Source organism: Somniosus microcephalus, unplaced genomic scaffold, assembly GCF_052327205.1.
Source record: "Somniosus microcephalus isolate GS21.2 unplaced genomic scaffold, FLI_Smic_1.0 unresolved_chr2, whole genome shotgun sequence".
NCBI classification, from domain to species: Eukaryota; Metazoa; Chordata; class Chondrichthyes; order Squaliformes; family Somniosidae; genus Somniosus; species Somniosus microcephalus.
In genome coordinates, this window is record NW_028225180.1 from 82,159,777 (window position 1) to 82,177,488 (window position 17,712).

Sequence of the window (17,712 nt, forward strand, 5' to 3'; positions counted from 1 at the left end):
TGAACGAGAGTGGCGATCACCTTGATTTCTCTATCAGCAGACCTGGCGATAGGCTGCAGGAGCGAAACGGGCCAGAAATCGTGGGTGAGGCACAGTTGGTAAATGGGAAGGCACTGACTCTCACTGGGGTACGGGTTCCACAGACACTGACTCTCACTGGGGTACGGGTTCCACACACACTGACTCTCGCTGGGGTACGGGTCCCACAGACACTGACTCTCACTGGGGTACGGGTTCCACACACACTGACACTCACTGGGGTACGGGTTCCACAGACACTGACTCTCACTGGGGTACGGGTTCCACACGCACTGACTCTCACTGGGGTACGGGTTCCACACACACTGACTCTCACTGGGGTACAGGATCCACAGACACTGACTCTCACTGGGGTACGGGTTCCACAGACACTGACTCTCACTGGGGTACGGGTCCCACAGACACTGACTCTCACTGGGGTACGGGTTCCACAGACACTGACTCTCACTGGGGTACGGGTTCCACACACACTGATTCTCACTGGGGTACGGGTTCCACACACACTGACTCTCACTGGAGTACGGGTTCCACACACACTGACTCTCACTGGGGTACGGGTTCCACACACACTGACTCTCACTGGGGTATGGGTTCCACAGACACTGACTCTCACTGGGGTACGGGTTCCACACACACTGACTCTCACTGGGGTACGGGTTCCACACACACTGACTCTCGCTGGGGTACGGGTCCCACAGACACTGACTCTCACTGGGGTACGGGTTCCACACACACTGACACTCACTGGGGTACGGGTTCCACAGACACTGACTCTCCTGGGGTACGGGTTCCACACGCACTGACTCTCACTGGGGTACGGGTTCCACACACACTGACTCTCACTGGGGTACAGGATCCACAGACACTGACTCTCACTGGGGTACGGGTTCCACAGACACTGACTCTCACTGGGGTCCGGGTTCCACACACACTGACTCTCACTGGGGTACGGGTTCCACACACACTGACTCTCACTGGGGTACGGGTTCCACAGACACTGACTCTCACTGGGGTACGGGTTCCACACACACTGACTCTCACTGAGGTACGGGTTCCACAGACACTGACTCTCACTGGGGTCCGGGTTCCACACACACTGACTCTCACTGGGGTACGGGTTCCACAGACACTGACTCTCACTGGGGTACGGGTTCCACAGACACTGACTCTCACTGGGGTACGGGTTCCACAGACACTGACTCTCACTGGGGTACGGGATCCACAGACACTGACTCTCACTGGGGTACGGGTTCCACAGACACTGACTCTCACTGGGGTACGGGATCCACAGACACTGACTCTCACTGGGGTACGGGTTCCACAGACACTGACTCTCACTGGGGTACGGGTTCCACACACACTGACTCTCACTGGGGTACGGGTTCCACACACACTGACTCTCACTGGGGTACGGGTTCCACAGACACTGACTCTCACTGGGGTACGGGTTCCACAGACACTGACTCTCACTGGGGTACGGGTTCCACACACACTGACTCTCGCTGGGGTACGGGTCCCACAGACACTGACTCTCACTGGGATACGGGTTCCACACACACTGACTCTCACTGGGGTACGGGTCCCACAGACACTGACTCTCACTGGGGTACGGGTTCCACAGACACTGACTCTCACTGGGGTACGGGTTCCACACACACTGACTCTCACTGGGGTACGGTTCCACACACACTGACTCTCACTGGAGTACGGGTTCCACACACACTGACTCTCACTGGGGTACGGGTTCCACACACACTGACTCTCACTGGGGTATGGGTTCCACAGACACTGACTCTCACTGGGGTACGGGTTCCACACACACTGACTCTCACTGGGGTACGGGTTCCACACACACTGACTCTCGCTGGGGTATGGGTTCCACAGACACTGACTCTCACTGGGGTACGGGTTCCACAGGCACGGACTCTCACTGGGGTCCAGTTCCACAGACACTGACTCTCACTGGGGTACAGGTTCCACACATACTGACTCTCACTGGGTACAGTTCCACAGACACTGCCTCTCACTGGGGTACGGGTTCCACAGGCACTGACTCTCACTGGGGTCCAGTTCCACAGACACTGACTCTCACTGGGGTACGGGTTCCACAGGCACTGACTCTCACTGGGGTCCAGTTCCACAGACACTGACTCTCGCTGGGGTACGGGTTCCACACACACAGACTCTCACTGGGGTACGGGTTCCACACACACAGACTCCTACTGGGGTACGGGTTCCACACACACTGACACTCACTGGGGTACGGGTTCCACAGACACTGCCTCTCACTGCGGTACGGGTTCCACACACACTGACTCTCACTGGGGTACGGGTTCCACAGACACTGACACTCACTGGGGTACGGGTTCCACAGACACTGCCTCTCACTGGGGTACGGGTTCCACACACACTGACTCTCTCTGGGGTACGGGTTCCACACACACTGACTCTCACTGGGGTACGGGTTCCACAGACACTGACTCTCACTGGGGTACGGGTTCCACACACACTGACTCTCACTGGGGTACGGGTTCCACACACACTGACTCTCACTGGGGTACGGGTTCTACAGACACTGACTCTCACTGGGGTACAGGTTCCACACACACTGACTCTCACTGGGGTACGGGTTCCACAGACACTGACTCTCACTGGGGTGCGGGTTCCACAGACACTGACTGTCACTGGGGTACGGGTTCCACAGACACTGACTCTCACTGGGGTACGGGTTCCACAGACAGTGACTCTCACTGGGGTACGGGTTCCACACACACTGACTCTCACTGGGGTGCGGGTTCCACAGACACTGACTGTCACTGGGGTACGGGTTCCACAGACAGTGACTCTCCCTGGGGTACGGGTTCCACAGACAGTGACTCTCCCTGGGGTACGGGTCCCACACACACTGACTCTCACTGGGGTACGGGTTCCACAAACACTGACTCTCACTGGGGTACGGGTTCCACAGACACTGACTCTCACTGGGGTACGGGTTCCACAGACACTGACTCTCACTGGGGTACGGGTTCCACAGACAGTGACTCTCCCTGGGGTACGGGTCCCACAGACACTGACTCTCACTGGGGTACGGGTTCCACAAACACTGACTCTCACTGGGGTACGGGTTCCACAGACACTGACTCTCACTGGGGTACGGGTCACACACACACTGACTCTCACTGGGGTACGGGTCCCACAGACACTGACTCTCACTGGGGTACGGGTTCCACAAACACTGATTCTCACTGGGGTACGGGTTCCACAGACACTGACTCTCACTGGGGTACGGGTTCCACAGACACTGACTCTCACTGGGGTACGGGTCCCACAGACACTGACTCTCACTGGGGTACGGGTTCCACAGACACTGACTCTCACTGGGGTACGGGTTCCACGGGTTCCGATTCTCAAAGGAGGAAAAAAAGGACTCCAATCTGGCGTAACCGTGGATACGGAAAAAAATACGGCCAGGGAGAACAACGGAATAAAAAATCTTTGGTTAACATTTCCCGAGCAGCAGAGCGAGAAGTCAGGAGGTTGGATGCTGCTGGGAGCTTATTCAGTCAAACATCGAACGGAATCCACATTGTAAAGAAAATGGAGGAGATTGAGAAACACGCAGCAAATCAATTAGCGCCTCGTGGAGATGAGGTCGGGATGTGTGCGGACCCTGTTCTGTCCCTCCTCCTCAACCTCCCATTCCCCCCTCCCTCTCCCCCCCCCCCCCCATTGCTGAGAGATTCCGTGCCGCCCCCCGGGTGTGGTACTGAGGCACACACCCCACCCCCTGCCCTCGCACTCTTGACGTTATCTGTGTGAACCGGCTCGTCTCGCCTCGCCTCCGATCCCGCGCTGCGACACAATCCAGAACAGCAGCTGACTTATCAGGCCGGGCGGTGTGGCGAGGATCTCCTGTCATGTGTAACGGCGGAGGGGGAGGAGGTGAAATTTTCACACTGTGCCCGCACCGCCCCCCCCCCAACCCCCCCCCGGCCTTCTCGACCTGAACAACAGAGGATCTGATCGAGGGCTTGGAAACTCGTGCGGGCTTTTGATGAAGTCATTCGGGACTCCCGATTTCCACAGACGGAGAGTCGGTAACTGGAGGGGATGAATTAAAGATCGTTCTGGCCAAAAGAATAAAGGGAGAGTTTCGGAGTATATATTTTTTTACACAGTGTATTGTTCGGGCAAAGGCTGCGCGAACCAGAAATGGTGGGAGGAGCAGGTTCCATCACTGCTTTGGAAGGGGATATGTCATAGCAAGATACAGCGCAGACGGAGGCCATTCGGCCCATTGTGCCTGTGCCGGCTCTTTGAAAGAGCTATCCTCGCCCTGCTCATTCCCTACAGCACTGCAACTGTCTCCTTTTTTTTTAGTATATCTCCAATTCCCCTTTTTAAATTTACTATTGAATCTGCTTCCACCACCCTTTCAGGAAAGTTAACATGCAGGTACAACAAGCAATTAGGAAAGCAAATGGTATGTTGGCCTTTATTACAAGAGGATTTGAGTATAAGAGTAAAGACGTCTTACTGCAATTATATAGGGCCCTGGTGAGACCACACCTGGAGTATTGTGTACAGTTTTGGTCTCCTTACCTAAGGAAGGATATACTTGCCATAGAGGGAGTGCAGCGAAGGTTCACCAGACTGGTTCCTGGGATGGGGGGATTGTCGTATAAGGAGAGATTGAGTAGACTAGGCCTATATTCTCTAGAGTTTAGAAGAATGAGAGGTGATCTCATTGAAACATACAAAATTCTTACAGGGCTCGACAGGGTAGATGCAGGGAGGATGTTTCCCCCTGGCTGGAGAGTCTAGAACCAGGGGTCACAGTCTCAGAATAAGGGGTCGGCCATTTAGGACTGAGATGAGGAGAAATTTCTTCACTCGGAGGGAGGTGAATCTTTGGAATTCTCTACCCCAGAGGGCTGTGGAGGCTCAGTCATTGAGTATATTCAAGACAGAGATCGATAGATTTTTGAATATTAAAGGAATCAAGGGATATGGGGATCGGGCAGGAAAGTGGAGCTGAGGTCGAAGATCGGCCATGATCTTATTGAATGGCGGAGCAGGCTCGAGGGGCCGAATGGCCGACTCCTGCTCCTATTTCTTATGTTCTTCTGTAAGCAGTGCATTCCAGATCACAACAACTCGCTGCTTAAGAAAGATTTCCTCATCTCCCCCTCTGGTTCCTTTGCCGATTACAGGAAACTCTTTGGTATCCGGCACCGACGGGACCGCCGTGTTGCCGGTTGATCAAAAATTCCGGATGACGGAGAGGGTTATCTACCGAGGCTATTTTTAACAAAGAAAATTTTTTTTAAATCAAGAAATGTGCCGTATCCAGTAATTGGGTACTCACCTACAGAATGTTGTGTTAAATGGATGGTGGAAGGTGTTTGATTAAGTACAGGACTGCCAGTTGAGGGTAATGCAATGCAGCGTGGGAGACACACAGTACCCCTGTAAAATGGCGGATCAGAAGAGACTACCGGCAGCGCGGGAGAGTCAGACTCCGGTTATTGAGGTGTTCGGACTTCCGACAGCGCCAAGAAGCCGAGTAGTGGCAGTTTGGAGAACTACCCCCACTGACTAACTTGGCCACCGCGGGAGACTCGGCAACATTGCCGGTTATTGAGGTGTTGTTTTCAGAGTGAGAATTTTGCCGGTTAACAGAGAATTCACGATATTTAGGTGCCGTTTAAACGAGAGTTTCCTGCATCTTAAATCTGTCCCCTCTGGTTACCGACCCTCCTGCCAGTGGAAACGGTTTCTCCCTGTCTACTCTGATCAGTCTGAACACAAGTCTTCGAAAAAGGGTTGCTTTTAAAAAGGTTCAGAGGAAAGGGCAGTGGTGCGGGGAGGTGGGACTGAGGGGAGAACTCTTTCAGAGAGAGAGGACACAGGGATGAGGGGCCGAGCAGCCTCCTTCTGTGCGGTAGAAGTCATACGGTTGGAGGCTATGGCGGGTACAGGTCTGGAGGAGGGAGTGTGAAACGAACGGACGTGCATTGAATTCATTACGACTTCATATAACGCCACCCATTACATTCCCAGCGATGACACCGGGGAGTTCGGGGGATCGTCAAAGTGCATCATCAGCAAGAAGAGAAAAATAATTCAGAAGACATTTCCTATCAGCTCTCGGAACGGAAACTGTAAACAAACCAGAACCGTGGGGGGGGGGGGGGGGGGGTCGAAGGTTTTTCAGTTTCATATCGTAATGTGGAAGGATTCCTGTAGCCACTTGTCTCGGGAGTTCTGGGTCTGGGGCACTTTAAGACTGTTGCGCAGTGCGTCATCCTTGGCCTGGTCCGGCTCGTACTCCTCCTCCTCGTCATAGTAACCGTTCTCAGCGGCAAAGGAGCCCTCAGAGTGCATGGACGAGGTCATGTCCTGGTACAGGCCCTTGTACTCCTGAATGGACTCGTACAGCGACCAGAGCTGGCAGAGCAGGGACATGTCCAGCTGCCGCAGGCCCACCTGTGTGAAGGACAGGAGACAAGGGGCGGTTAAAGGCGCAGCAAAAAAAATCTCGGTGGGTTCCAAAGCCGCACAGCCCGCGGGATCCCACTTTTCAACGCCCACCCTCTGCTGCGTTAGAGGTGTTTGATGGCTTAGGGAAGGGGGGGAATCAGTCATTCCTGCTCCTGATCACTGCCCAGTGATCCCCTGGGTTAGTGAGAGGGGAGAATCAGTCATTCCTGCTCCTGATCACTGCCCAGTGACTCCCTGGGTTAGAGAGAGGGGAGAATCAGTCATTCCTGCTCCTGATCACTGCCCAGTGACCCCCTGGGTTAGTGAGAGGGGAGAATCAGTCAGGGTTCCTGCTCCTGATCACTGCCCAGTGACCCCTGGGTTAGAGAGAGGGGAGAATCAGCCAGGGTTCCTGCTCCTGATCACTGCCCAGTGACCCCTGGGTTAGAGAGAGAGGGGAGAATCAGTCATTCCTGCTCCTGATCACTGCCCAGTGACCCCCTGGGTTAGTGAGAGGGGAGAATCAGTCAGGGTTCCTGCTCCTGATCACTGCCCAGTGACCCCTGGGTTAGAGAGAGGAGAGAATCAGCCAGGGTTCCTGCTCCTGATCACGGCCCAGTGACCCCCTGGGTTAGTGAGAGGGGAGAATCAGTCAGGGTTCCTGCTCCTGATCACTGCCCAGTGACCCCTGGGTTAGAGAGAGGGGAGAATCAGTCATTCCTGCTCCTGATCACTGCCCAGTAATTCCCTGGGTTGGGAAGGGGGAGAATCAGCCAGGGTTCCTGCTCCCGATCACTGCCCAGTGACCACCTGGGTTAGGGAGAGGGGAGAAACAGTCATTCCTGCTCCTGATCACTGCCCAGTGACCCCTGGGTTAGAGAGGGGAGAATCAGCCAGGGTTCCTGCTCCTGATCACTGCCCAGTGATCCCCTGGGTTAGGGAGAGGGGAGAATCAGTCATTCCTGCTCCTGATCACTGCCCAGTGACCCCTGGGTTAGGGAGAGGGCAGAATCGGCCAGGGTTCCTGCTCCTGATCACTGCCCAGTGACCCCTGTGTTAGAGAGAGGGGAGAATCAGCCAGGGTTCCTGCTCCTGAGCACTGCCCAGTGACCCCCTGGGTTAGGGAGGGGAGAATCAGCCAGGGTTCCTGCTCCTGATCACTGCCCAGTGACCTCCTGGGTTAGAGAGAGGGGAGAATCAGCCAGGGTTCCTGCTCCTGATCACTGCCCAGTGACCCCCTGGGTTAGAGAGAGAGGAGAATCAGCCAGGGTTCCTGCTCCTGATCACTGACCCCTGGGTTAGGGAGAGGGGAGAATCAGCCAGGGTTACTGCTTCTGATCACTGCCCAGTGACCTCCTGGGTTAGGGAGAGGAGAGAATCAGCCAGGGTTCCTGCTCCTGATCACTGCCCAGTGACCCCGGGGTTAGGGAGAGGGGAGAATCAGCCAGGGTTCCTGCTCCTGATCACTGCCCAGTGACCCCCTGGGTTAGGGAGAGGGGAGAATCAGCCAGGGTTCCTGCTCCTGATCACTGCCCAGTGACCCCTGGGTTAGGGAGAGGGGAGAATCAGCCAGGGTTCCTGCTCCTGATCACTGCCCAGTGACCCCTGGGTTAGAGAGAGGGGAGAATCAGCCAGGGCTCCTGCTCCTGATCACTGCCCAGTGACCCCCTGGGTTAGAGAGAGGGGAGAATCAGCCAGGGTTCCTGCTCCTGATCACTGCCCAGTGACCACCTGGGTTAGGGAGAGGGGAGAATCAGTCATTCCTGCTCCTGATCACTGCCCAGTGACCTCCCTGGGTTAGGGAGAGGGGGGAATCAGTCATTTCTGCTCCTGATCACTGCCCAGTGACCCCTGGGTTAGGGAGAGGGGAGAATCAGCCAGGGTTCCTGCTCCTGATCACTGCCCAGTGACCCCTGGGTTAGAGAGAGGGGAGAATCAGCCAGGGTTCCTGCTCCTGATCACTGCCCGATGACCCCTGGGTTAGCGAGAGTGGGGAAATCAGCCAGGGTTCCTGCTCCTGATCACTGCCCAGTGACCCCTGGGTTAGGGAGAGGGGAGAATCAGCCAGGGTTCCTGCTCCTGATCACTGCCCAGTGACCCCGGGGTTAGAGAGAGGGGAGAATCAGCCAGGGTTCCTGCTCCTGATCACTGCCCAGTGACCCTGGGGTTAGAGAGAGGGGAGAATCAGCCAGGGTTCCTGCTCCTGATCACTGCCCAGTGACCCCCTAGGTTAGGGAGAGGAGAGAATCAGCCAGGGTTCCTGCTCCTGATCACTGCCCAGTGACCCCGGGGTTAGAGAGAGGGGAGAATCAGCCAGGGTTCCTGCTCCTGATCACTGCCCAGTGACCCCCTGGGTTAGCGAGAGTGGGGAGAATCAGCCAGGGTTCCTGCTCCTGATCACTGCCCAGTGACCCCCTGGGTTAGGGAGAGGGGAGAATCAGCCAGGGTTCCTGCTCCTGATCACTGCCCAGTGACCCCCTGGGTTAGGGAGAGTGGGGAAATCAGCGAGGGTTCCTTCTCCTGATCACTGCCCAGTGACCCCTGGGTTAGGGAGAGAGGAGAATCAGCCAGGGTTCCTGTTCCTGATCACTGCCCAGTGACCCCTGGGTTAGGGAGAGGGGAGAATCAGCCAGGGTTCCTGCTCCTGATCACTGCCCAGTGACCCCCTGGGTTAGAGAGAGGGGAGAATCAGCCAGGGTTCCTGCTCCTGATCACTGCCCAGTGAACCCCTGGGTTAGAGAGAGGGGAGAATCAGCCAGGGTTCCTGCTCCTGATCACTGCCCAGTGGCCCCCTGGGTTAGAGAGAGTGGAGAATCAGCCAGGGTTCCTGCTCCTGATCACTGAACAGTGACCCCTGGGTTAGGGAGAGGGGAGAATCAGCCAGGGTTCCTGGTCCTGATCACTGCCCAGTGACCCCCTGGGTTAGAGAGAGGGGAGAATGAGCCAGGGTTCCTGCTCCTGATCACTGTACAGTGACCCCCTGGGTTAGAGAGAGGGGAGAATCAGCCTGGGTTCCTGCTCCTGATCACTGCCCAGTGACCCCCTGGGTTAGAGAGAGTGGAGAATCAGCCAGGGTTCCTGCTCCTGATCACTGCCCAGTGACCCCTGGGTTAGAGAGAGGGGAGAATCAGCCAGGGTTCCTGCTCCTGATCACTGTCCAGTGACCCCTGGGTTAGGGAGAGGCGAGAATCAGCCAGGGTTCCTGCTCCTGATCACTGCCCAGTGACTCCCTGGGTTAGAGAGAGGGGAAGAATCAGCCAGGGTTCCTGCTCCTGATCACTGCCCAGTGACAACCCCACCCCTTATAAGCAAGGCTGTCAGCTGAGAACAGGATGAGGTTCTGGTGCGACGTCCCCCATGGCCGAATAGCTCACGGCCTGGACTCGCAGGCGAAGAACAGGGCGCTTGGGCGGGGTAGCCGAGGGCGGCTGGCATCTGGAGGAAACCCTTTATCCCGGCGCGAGTCGGTGCCTTTCGCAACACAGTGGGAGGGGGCTAACAGGAGCAGGCCGTTCAGCCCCTCGAGCCTGTTCATTTGCGAGAGGAAGATCGGGAGGAGGTGCGGCAGAGCGTTCAGCCTGCCGTCTTTTGCTCGAGAGGAAGAGGAAGGGAGGGCAGGGGGATTGTTCGGCTCAACAATGCAGCCAGCTGTTTAAAGTTATTCAGAGCTCGAGTGAGGCGGATACCAGCTGCGGGTCACAATAGCTGACACACTGAGTAAACAGGAACAGCTGCGGGCGGAGGCACTCTTGTCAGCTCGACTGCCTCTGGGTCCTAAACTACTTCCACCCCCTCTTCCACGCCAGCCCTCCTCCGTCCATTGCCCCGGCAGCTGCTGAATCCTCTAGCCCCAAACAAGGAGCTCTTTCAGACACAGCACCAGTGAGAAAGCGAGAGGGCATAGCTTACACAAGGCCGAGACTGGCACGGGCTTTTCAGGTATTCTCACTGTCCTGATCACAGCTCAGGACTGTGGTTGCCCTCATATTGTTGGGCAAGGGAGGGGAAAATGGATCAGGGTTCTTTATTCATTGCCCGGATTCAGTGCCCCTTCCCCAGTGAGAGCGAGTGGAACCCGTACCCCAGTGAGAGTCAGTGTCTGTGGAACCCGTACCCCAGTGAGAGTCAGTGTCTGTGGAACCCGTACCCCAGTGAGAGTCAGTGTGTGTGGAACTTGTACCCCAGTGAGAGTCAGTGTCTGTGGAACCCGTACCCCAGTGAGAGTCAGTGTGTGTGGAACCCGTACCCCAGTGAGAGTCAGTGTCTGTGGAACCCGTACCCCAGTGAGAGTCAGTGTGTGTGGAACACGTACCCCAGTGAGAGTCAGTGTGTGTGGAACCCGTACCCCAGTGAGAGTCAGTGTGTGGAACACGTACCCCAGTGAGAGTCAGTGTCTGTGCAACCCGTACCCCAGTGAGAGTCAGTGTCTGTGGAACCCGTACCCCAGTGAGAGTCAGTGTGTGTGGAACCCGTACCCCAGTGAGAGTCAGTGTGTGTGGAACTTGTACCCCAGTGAGAGTCAGTGTCTGTGGAACCCGTACCCCAGTGAGAGTCAGTGTCTATGGAACCCGTACCCCAGTGAGAGTCAGTGTGTGTGGAACCCGTACCCCAGTGAGAGTCAGTGTGTGTGGAACCCGTACCCCAGTGAGAGTCAGTGTGTGTGGAACCCGTACCCCAGTGAGAGTCCGTGTGTGTGGAACCCGTACCCCAGTGAGAGTCAGTGTCTGTGGAACCCGTACCTCAGTGAGAGTCAGTGTGTGTGGAACCCGTAACCCAGTGAAAGTCAGTGTGTGTGGAACCCGTACCCCAGTGAGAGTCAGTGTCTGTGGAACCCGTACCTCAGTGAGAGTAAGTGTCTGTGGAACCCGTACCCCAGTGAGAGTCAGTGCCTGTGGAACCCGTACCCCAGTGAGAGTCAGTGTCTGTGGAACCCGTACCTCAGTGAGAGTCAGTGTCTGTGGAAACCGTACCCCAGTGAGAGTCAGTGCCTGTGGAACCCGTACCCCAGTAAAAGTCGGTGTCTGTGGAACCCGTACCCCAGTGAGAGTCAGTGTGTGTGGAACCCGTACCCCAGTGACAGTCAGTGTGTGTGGAACCCATACCCCAGTGAGAGTCAGTGTGTGTGGAACCCGTACCTCAGTGAGAGTCTGTGTCTGTGGAACCCGTACCCCAGTGAGAGTCAGTGCCTGTGGAACCCGTACCCCAGTGAGAGTCAGTGTCTGTGGAACCCGTACCTCAGTGAGAGTCAGTGTCTGTGGAACCCGTACCCCAGTGAGAGTCAGTGTCTGTGGAAACCGTATCCCAGTGAGAGTCAGTGTCTGTGGAACCCGTACCTCAGTGAGAGTCAGTGTCTGAGGAACACGTACCACAGTGAGAGTCAGTGTGTGTGGAACCCGTACCCCAGTGAGAGTCAGTGTCTGTAGAACCCGTACCCCAGTGAGAGTCAGTGTCTGTGGAACCCGTACCCCAGTGAGAGTCAGTGTGTATGGAACCCGTACCCCAGTGAGAGTCAGTGTGTGTGGAACCCGTACCCCAGTGTGAGTCAGTGTGTGTGGAACCTGTACCCCAGTGAGAGTCAGTGTCTGTGGAACCCGAGCTGCACTGTCGGAGGGGCAGTACTGAGGGAGCGCCGCACTGTCGGAGGGGCGGTACTGAGGGAGGGCCGCACTGTCGGAGGAGCAGTACTGAGGGAGCGCCGCACTGTTGGAGGGGCAGTACTGAGGGAGCGCCGCACTGTCGGAGGAGCAGTACTGAAGGAGCGCCGCACTGTCGGAGGGGCAGTACTGAGGGAGCGCCGCACTGTCGGAGGGGCAGTAGTGAGGGAGCGCCGCACTGTCGGAGGGGCGGTACTGAGGGAGCACCGCACTGTCGGAGGGGCGGTACTGAGGGAGGGCCGCACTGTCGGAGGGGCAGTACTGAGGGAGCGCCGCACTGTCGGAGGGGCAGTGCTGAGGGAGGGCCGCACTGTCGGAGGGGCGGTACTGAGGGAGCACCGCACTGTTGGAGGGGCGGTACTGAGGGAGCGTCGCACTGTCGGAGGGGCAGTACTGAGGGAGCGCCGCACTGTCGGAGGGGCAGTGCTGAGGGAGCGCCGCACTGTCGGAGGGGCAATACTGAGGGAGCGCCGCACTGTCGGAGGAGCAGTACTGAGGGAGCGCCGCACTGTCGGAGAGGCGGTACTGAGGGAGCGCCACACTGTCAGAGGTGCCGTTTTTTGGGCGAGACGTTAAACTGAGGCCCATCTGCTCTCAGGTGGACGTAAATGATCCCACGGCCACCATTGGAAGAAGAGCAGGGGGAGTTCTCCCCGGTGTCCTGGGCCCAATATTTATCCCTCAACCAACATCACTAAAAACAGATGATCTGGTCATTATCACATTGCTGTTTGTGGGAGCTTGCTGTGCGCAAATTGGCCACCACTTTTCCTACATTACAACAGCGACCACACTTCAAAAGTACTTCATTGGCTATGAAGCGCTTTGGGATGTCCTGAGGTGGTGAAAGGAGCTGGAGAAATGCGAGTCTTTCTTCCAGTGACTGCACTTTAAACGTAATTTGCTGCCTGTTAAGTTCTCTGGACCGTCAGAAGACCACTATATAAATACAGTTTCTTCTCGGCGAGATGGGTGGGGGGGTGTAAAATCATGAGTAGCAGGGGGGGCGGGCTGTCACCTTGGCTTTCCGCTCCAAGTTCAGGATTGGGCACAGCGTGCCAGGGCGCAGAGGACCGGACACCAAGCAGCCATTAAGTGTGAATTAATCCCAAGCTCGCCAAGAATGGAATGCTCGCCACTGATCCAAGCCTGAACTTGTCACTGGAGAGATTCTATTAATAATCCCGTCGCCCCGTGGCTGCCGGCTGGAGTCCGGCCCCTCCTCGACACTGCGCTGCTGCTCTGCTGGAGTAGGCTGAAAGACGAGAATGTGGACACTCCATTCCGCCCAATCGCATCCAAATTGCTGGGGCACAGATTCAGACGGGAGGCGAATAGTGCGACAGTAACCGAGGGCCCCCGAGTGATCTCCTGGACTAGTTCCGGTCGCTTAAGGGGGTCGGAGTGGAATTTCTCAAATTTTTAATCCTGGGGCTGCTTGTCTCGTTTTTAGCCTCTCCCAAGAGATCACATGGTCTCGGGTGGGGTGGGGCGGTGATACATTGTGACGCACAAATAATCGCAGTTGTGTGGGACAACCTGGATGGAGCAGAGGGTCTCTGCATGTCCGTCATTGTTATTATTCATAAGAGGAGCCAGGGGTATGAAAGATACAGTGGCACGTTGGAGTCTTAGAGTCATAACGGCACAGAAGGAGGCCATTCGGCCCATCGAGTCCGCGCCGTCTCTCTGTAGAGCAATCCCAGTCAGTCCCATTCCCCCGCTCTATCCCCGTAGCCCTGCAGGTTTATTTCCCTCCAGTGCCTATCCAGTCTCCCCTTGAAAACATTGAGTGTCTCCGCTTCCACCACTTCCGTCGGCAGCGAGTTCCAGGTCCTCACCACTCGCTGCGTAAAAAAGTTTTCCCTCACATCCCCCCACTGTATCTCTTGCCCAAAACCTTAAATCTGTGTCCCCTAGTCCTTGTACCATCAACTAGTGGGAACAGCCTTTCCCCGTCTAGCCTATCCAAACCCGTCATAATCTTGTACACCTCGATCAAATCACCCCTCGACCTCCTTTGCTCTAATGAAAACAAATCCAGCTTCTCCAACCTGTCCTTGTAGCTAAGATCCCCCATCCCCGGAACCATTCTGGTAAATCTCCTCCGCACCCTCTCGAGGGCCTTCACATCCTTCCTAAAGTGTGGTGACCACAACTGGACGCAATATTCCAGTTGTAGCCTAACCAGCGCTTTATAAAGCTTCAGCATAACGTCTCTACTTTTGTGCTCAATACCTCTATTTATGAACAATATTTACAACTATTTACAAAATTTGGGACCAGCTAGTTGGAATGCAGTGGGCCCTTCAGGTCCCCTATATTCCGATGTTAGCCCAGTCTACCCTACGTAAACTTGAGGTCATCCAAAACTCGGCTGCCGGTGTCCTAACTCGCGCCAAGTCCCGTTCGCCCATCACCCCCTGTGCTCGCTGACCTACACTGGCTCCCGGTTAAGCAACGCCTCGATTTTAAAATTCTCAGCCTTGTTTTCAAATCCCTCCTTATCTCTGTAATCTCCTCCAGCCCCACAACATTCCCCCGGCCCAGATCTCTGCGCTCCTCCAATTCTGGCCTCTTGAGCATCCCCTGATTTTAATCGCTCCGCCATTGGCGGCCGTGCCTTCAGCTGCCTGGGCCCTGAGCTCTGGAATTCCCTCCCTAAACCTCTCCGCCTCTCTCTCCTCCTTTAAGACGCTCCTTAAAACCGACCTCTTTGACCAAGCTTTTGGTCACCTGTCCTAATATCTCCTCATGTGGCTCGGCGTCAAATTTTGTCTGATAATCGCTCCTGTGAAGCACCATGGGACATTTTACGTTAAAGGTGCTATATAAATGCAAGTTGTTGAATGGATATGGGAAAGATAAGGGGGAAAACTGGGATCAAATTCGCACTCACAGTATCCCATCTCTGCAGCAGGCAAGCCTCGTCAAGCTCACGCGTAACCTGGCTCCTTCCCTCCCCAGCCCCCACCTCACCCACCCATGGGTAAAACGCACCGTTCTAGGAACGCCCCTAGTCTGTGCTGAGCTGGTTGGCCTCAGCCAGTGGGGGGGGGGGGCATGGGCCAGGGAAGCGGTGGAAGGAAATCAGCCCCCATCAGTGACGTACGGGCTCGGCTTTGATGCAGCTGCCCTCTCGCGGCCCCTCTCGGGACGTCCCGTAGGCGCCGCGAGAACGCACCCCTGAGGTGCGGTCACCGCTTCGACGCAGGGAAACGCAGCAGCCCAATTTGCGCACAGCAAGATCCCACAAGCAGCAGCGAGATAAATGAGCAGCCCCCGACCGATTTAGCGCTAAATATTGGCCCCAGGACACCTGGGGGGTAGGGGCGGTGGGGTGGGTGGCGGGGGAGAAAGCCCCCGCTCTTCTTCCAACAGTGGCCGTGGGATCCTTTAACGTCCACCTGAGAGGGGGCAGGCTCTTGGTTGAACATCTGAATCAACTCCGACGGTGCGGCACTCCCTCGGTACTGGCGCGGGGTGTGTGCAGGCCTGGCTTGTGGGCTCAAGTCTCTGGAGTGGGGGGCGGGCAGGGGCTGGAGGAGCCCACGACCTCCTGATTCAGAGGCGCGAGAGATACCAACTGTAGCCAGTAATTCTGACAGGACTAGACAGACTAGATGCAGGAAAAAAGTTCCCGATGGCGGGGGAGTCCAGAACCAGGGGTCACAGTCTAAGGATAAGGGGTAAGCCATTTAGGACTGAGATGAGGAGGAATTTCTTCACCCAGAGAGTGGTGAACCTGTGGAATTCTCTACCACAGAAGGCAGTAGAGGCCAATTCATTAAATATATTCAAGAAGGAGTTAGATATATTTCTTAAGGCTAAAGGGATCAAGGGATATGGGGAGAAGGCAGGGACAGGGTACTGAGTTTGGATGATCAGCCATGATCTCATTAAATGGAGGAGCAAGCGCGAGGGGCCAAATGGCCTACTCCTGCTCCTATCTTCTATGTTTCTATGAATCAAAAGACTCCGACAGTGTGGCGCTCCCTCAGTACCGCCCCTCCGACAGTGCGGCGCTCCCTCGGTACCGCCCCTCCGACAGTGCGGCGCTCTCTCGGTACTGCCCCTCCGACAGTGCAGCACTCCCTCGGTACTGCCCCTCCGACAGTGCGGCGCTCCCTCAGTGCCGCCCCTCCGACAGTGCGGCGCTCCCTCAGTACCGCCCCTCCGACAGTGCGGCTCTCCCTCAGTACCGCCCCTCCGACAGTGCAGCACTCCTTCAGTACTGCCCCTACGACAGTGCGGCGCTCCCTCAGTACTGCCCCTCCGACGGTGCGCCGCTCCCTCGGTACCGGTGCGGGGAGTGTGCGGGCCTGGCTTGTGGGCTCAAGTCTCTGGAGTGGGGGGGGGGGGGGGGTCGGCTGGAGGAACCCACGACCTCCTGATTCAGAGGCGCGAGAGATACCGACTGTAGCCAGTGATTGACCAGCGTCGATGTAGGAAGAGTGGCCAGTTTGGACGGATGAGCGTAAAGGGGGAAAGCGGGGAACCGGGTGGGGGGTGGCGGGTTAGAAGAGGCGGTACCGGCTTACCATCTCCTTCCGCAAGACCGCCAGGGCCGCGTCGAGGTTAGCTGGCTTGCTCCGCAGCAGCTTTTCGGTGGCCAGGCGCGAGCGGCTCAGGTCATCCTGGATCATGGTCTTCTTGGCGTAGACCCTCTCCACGTCCCTCCAGGAGCCGCCGCTGGAGTTCAAGATCCCGCTCAACCCCTTGGGCAGAGGGGGCAGCCCCTCGATGCCGGACACGTTGCCCGCCAGGCTGCCCGTGCCCTCAGACTGTAGCCCGTTCATTTCCCTCCTCCTGTGGTGCAACCAGCAGACAGACCACCGACCATTCGACTGGGCAAGTGGAGAAGTTGGGGGTTAAAAGGAACAGTTTCAAGGCTGGGGGTGGGGGGGGGGGGAGGATTCAGCTAATTGTCTTGCCTCTGTCTCTTTCCTTCCTTCCTTCCTTCCCCCCCTCCTTGGGGTGGTCTCCAAGCCTGGCTGAAGCCAATTAGGTTTCCTCTCGATTGTATCGATCAGCCTCCCCGAAAGGTCGTGAAACTGACTCAACCAGAGCAAGTCGAAATGTTCTGTTCCTCTTTGCAAGGTCGGAGTTCTTTGCTGCTCTTAGGCTGTTTTCCTCTCTACACACACACAAACCCCCTGCTCCCTTTACTGCTTTCTTGTGTTTAAAGGGACACACACAGCTCTTCCCCACCCCTCTCTCTATATATATCTTCCTTTGTTTACTGGTTGCCACGCCCTAAGACTGACCAGGCAACGTCAGAACGTGATCACACGTCTGGGTTGCTCCATAAAACTTTTTTTTTTACACACTTCACTTCCCCACCCCACCCACAAGGAAAAAAAGCCCACGCGTTTCAGAATGGTGATTCACAGCAAGGCTTTTTAAGGAGGTTTTTTCACCGCCAACTTCCCCCCCCCCCCGCCCCCCATCCCATCCTTGTGCAGGATTTAAAATTACTTTAAAAAAAAAACACTGCTTTGTATTTTAAAAGCACGTTTTCAGTCTTTATCCGATT

The 17,712-nt window shown here is 56.2% G+C and overlaps 1 protein-coding gene across 1 annotated transcript; it reads right to left on the minus strand.

The window, feature by feature from the left end:
* Positions 1 to 3,764: 3,764 nt before the first annotated feature.
* fam89b (family with sequence similarity 89 member B) lies at positions 3,765 to 17,483 on the minus strand. The gene is made up of 2 exons (XM_085976225.1): positions 16,718 to 17,483; positions 3,765 to 6,528 (listed from the first exon to the last, which is right to left on the minus strand). Exons 1-2 carry the CDS (start codon positions 16,973 to 16,975, stop codon positions 6,259 to 6,261), a joined length of 528 nt encoding a protein of 175 aa, XP_085832351.1. The 5' UTR covers positions 16,976 to 17,483; the 3' UTR covers positions 3,765 to 6,258.
* Between the last annotated feature and the right edge of the window lie 229 nt (positions 17,484 to 17,712).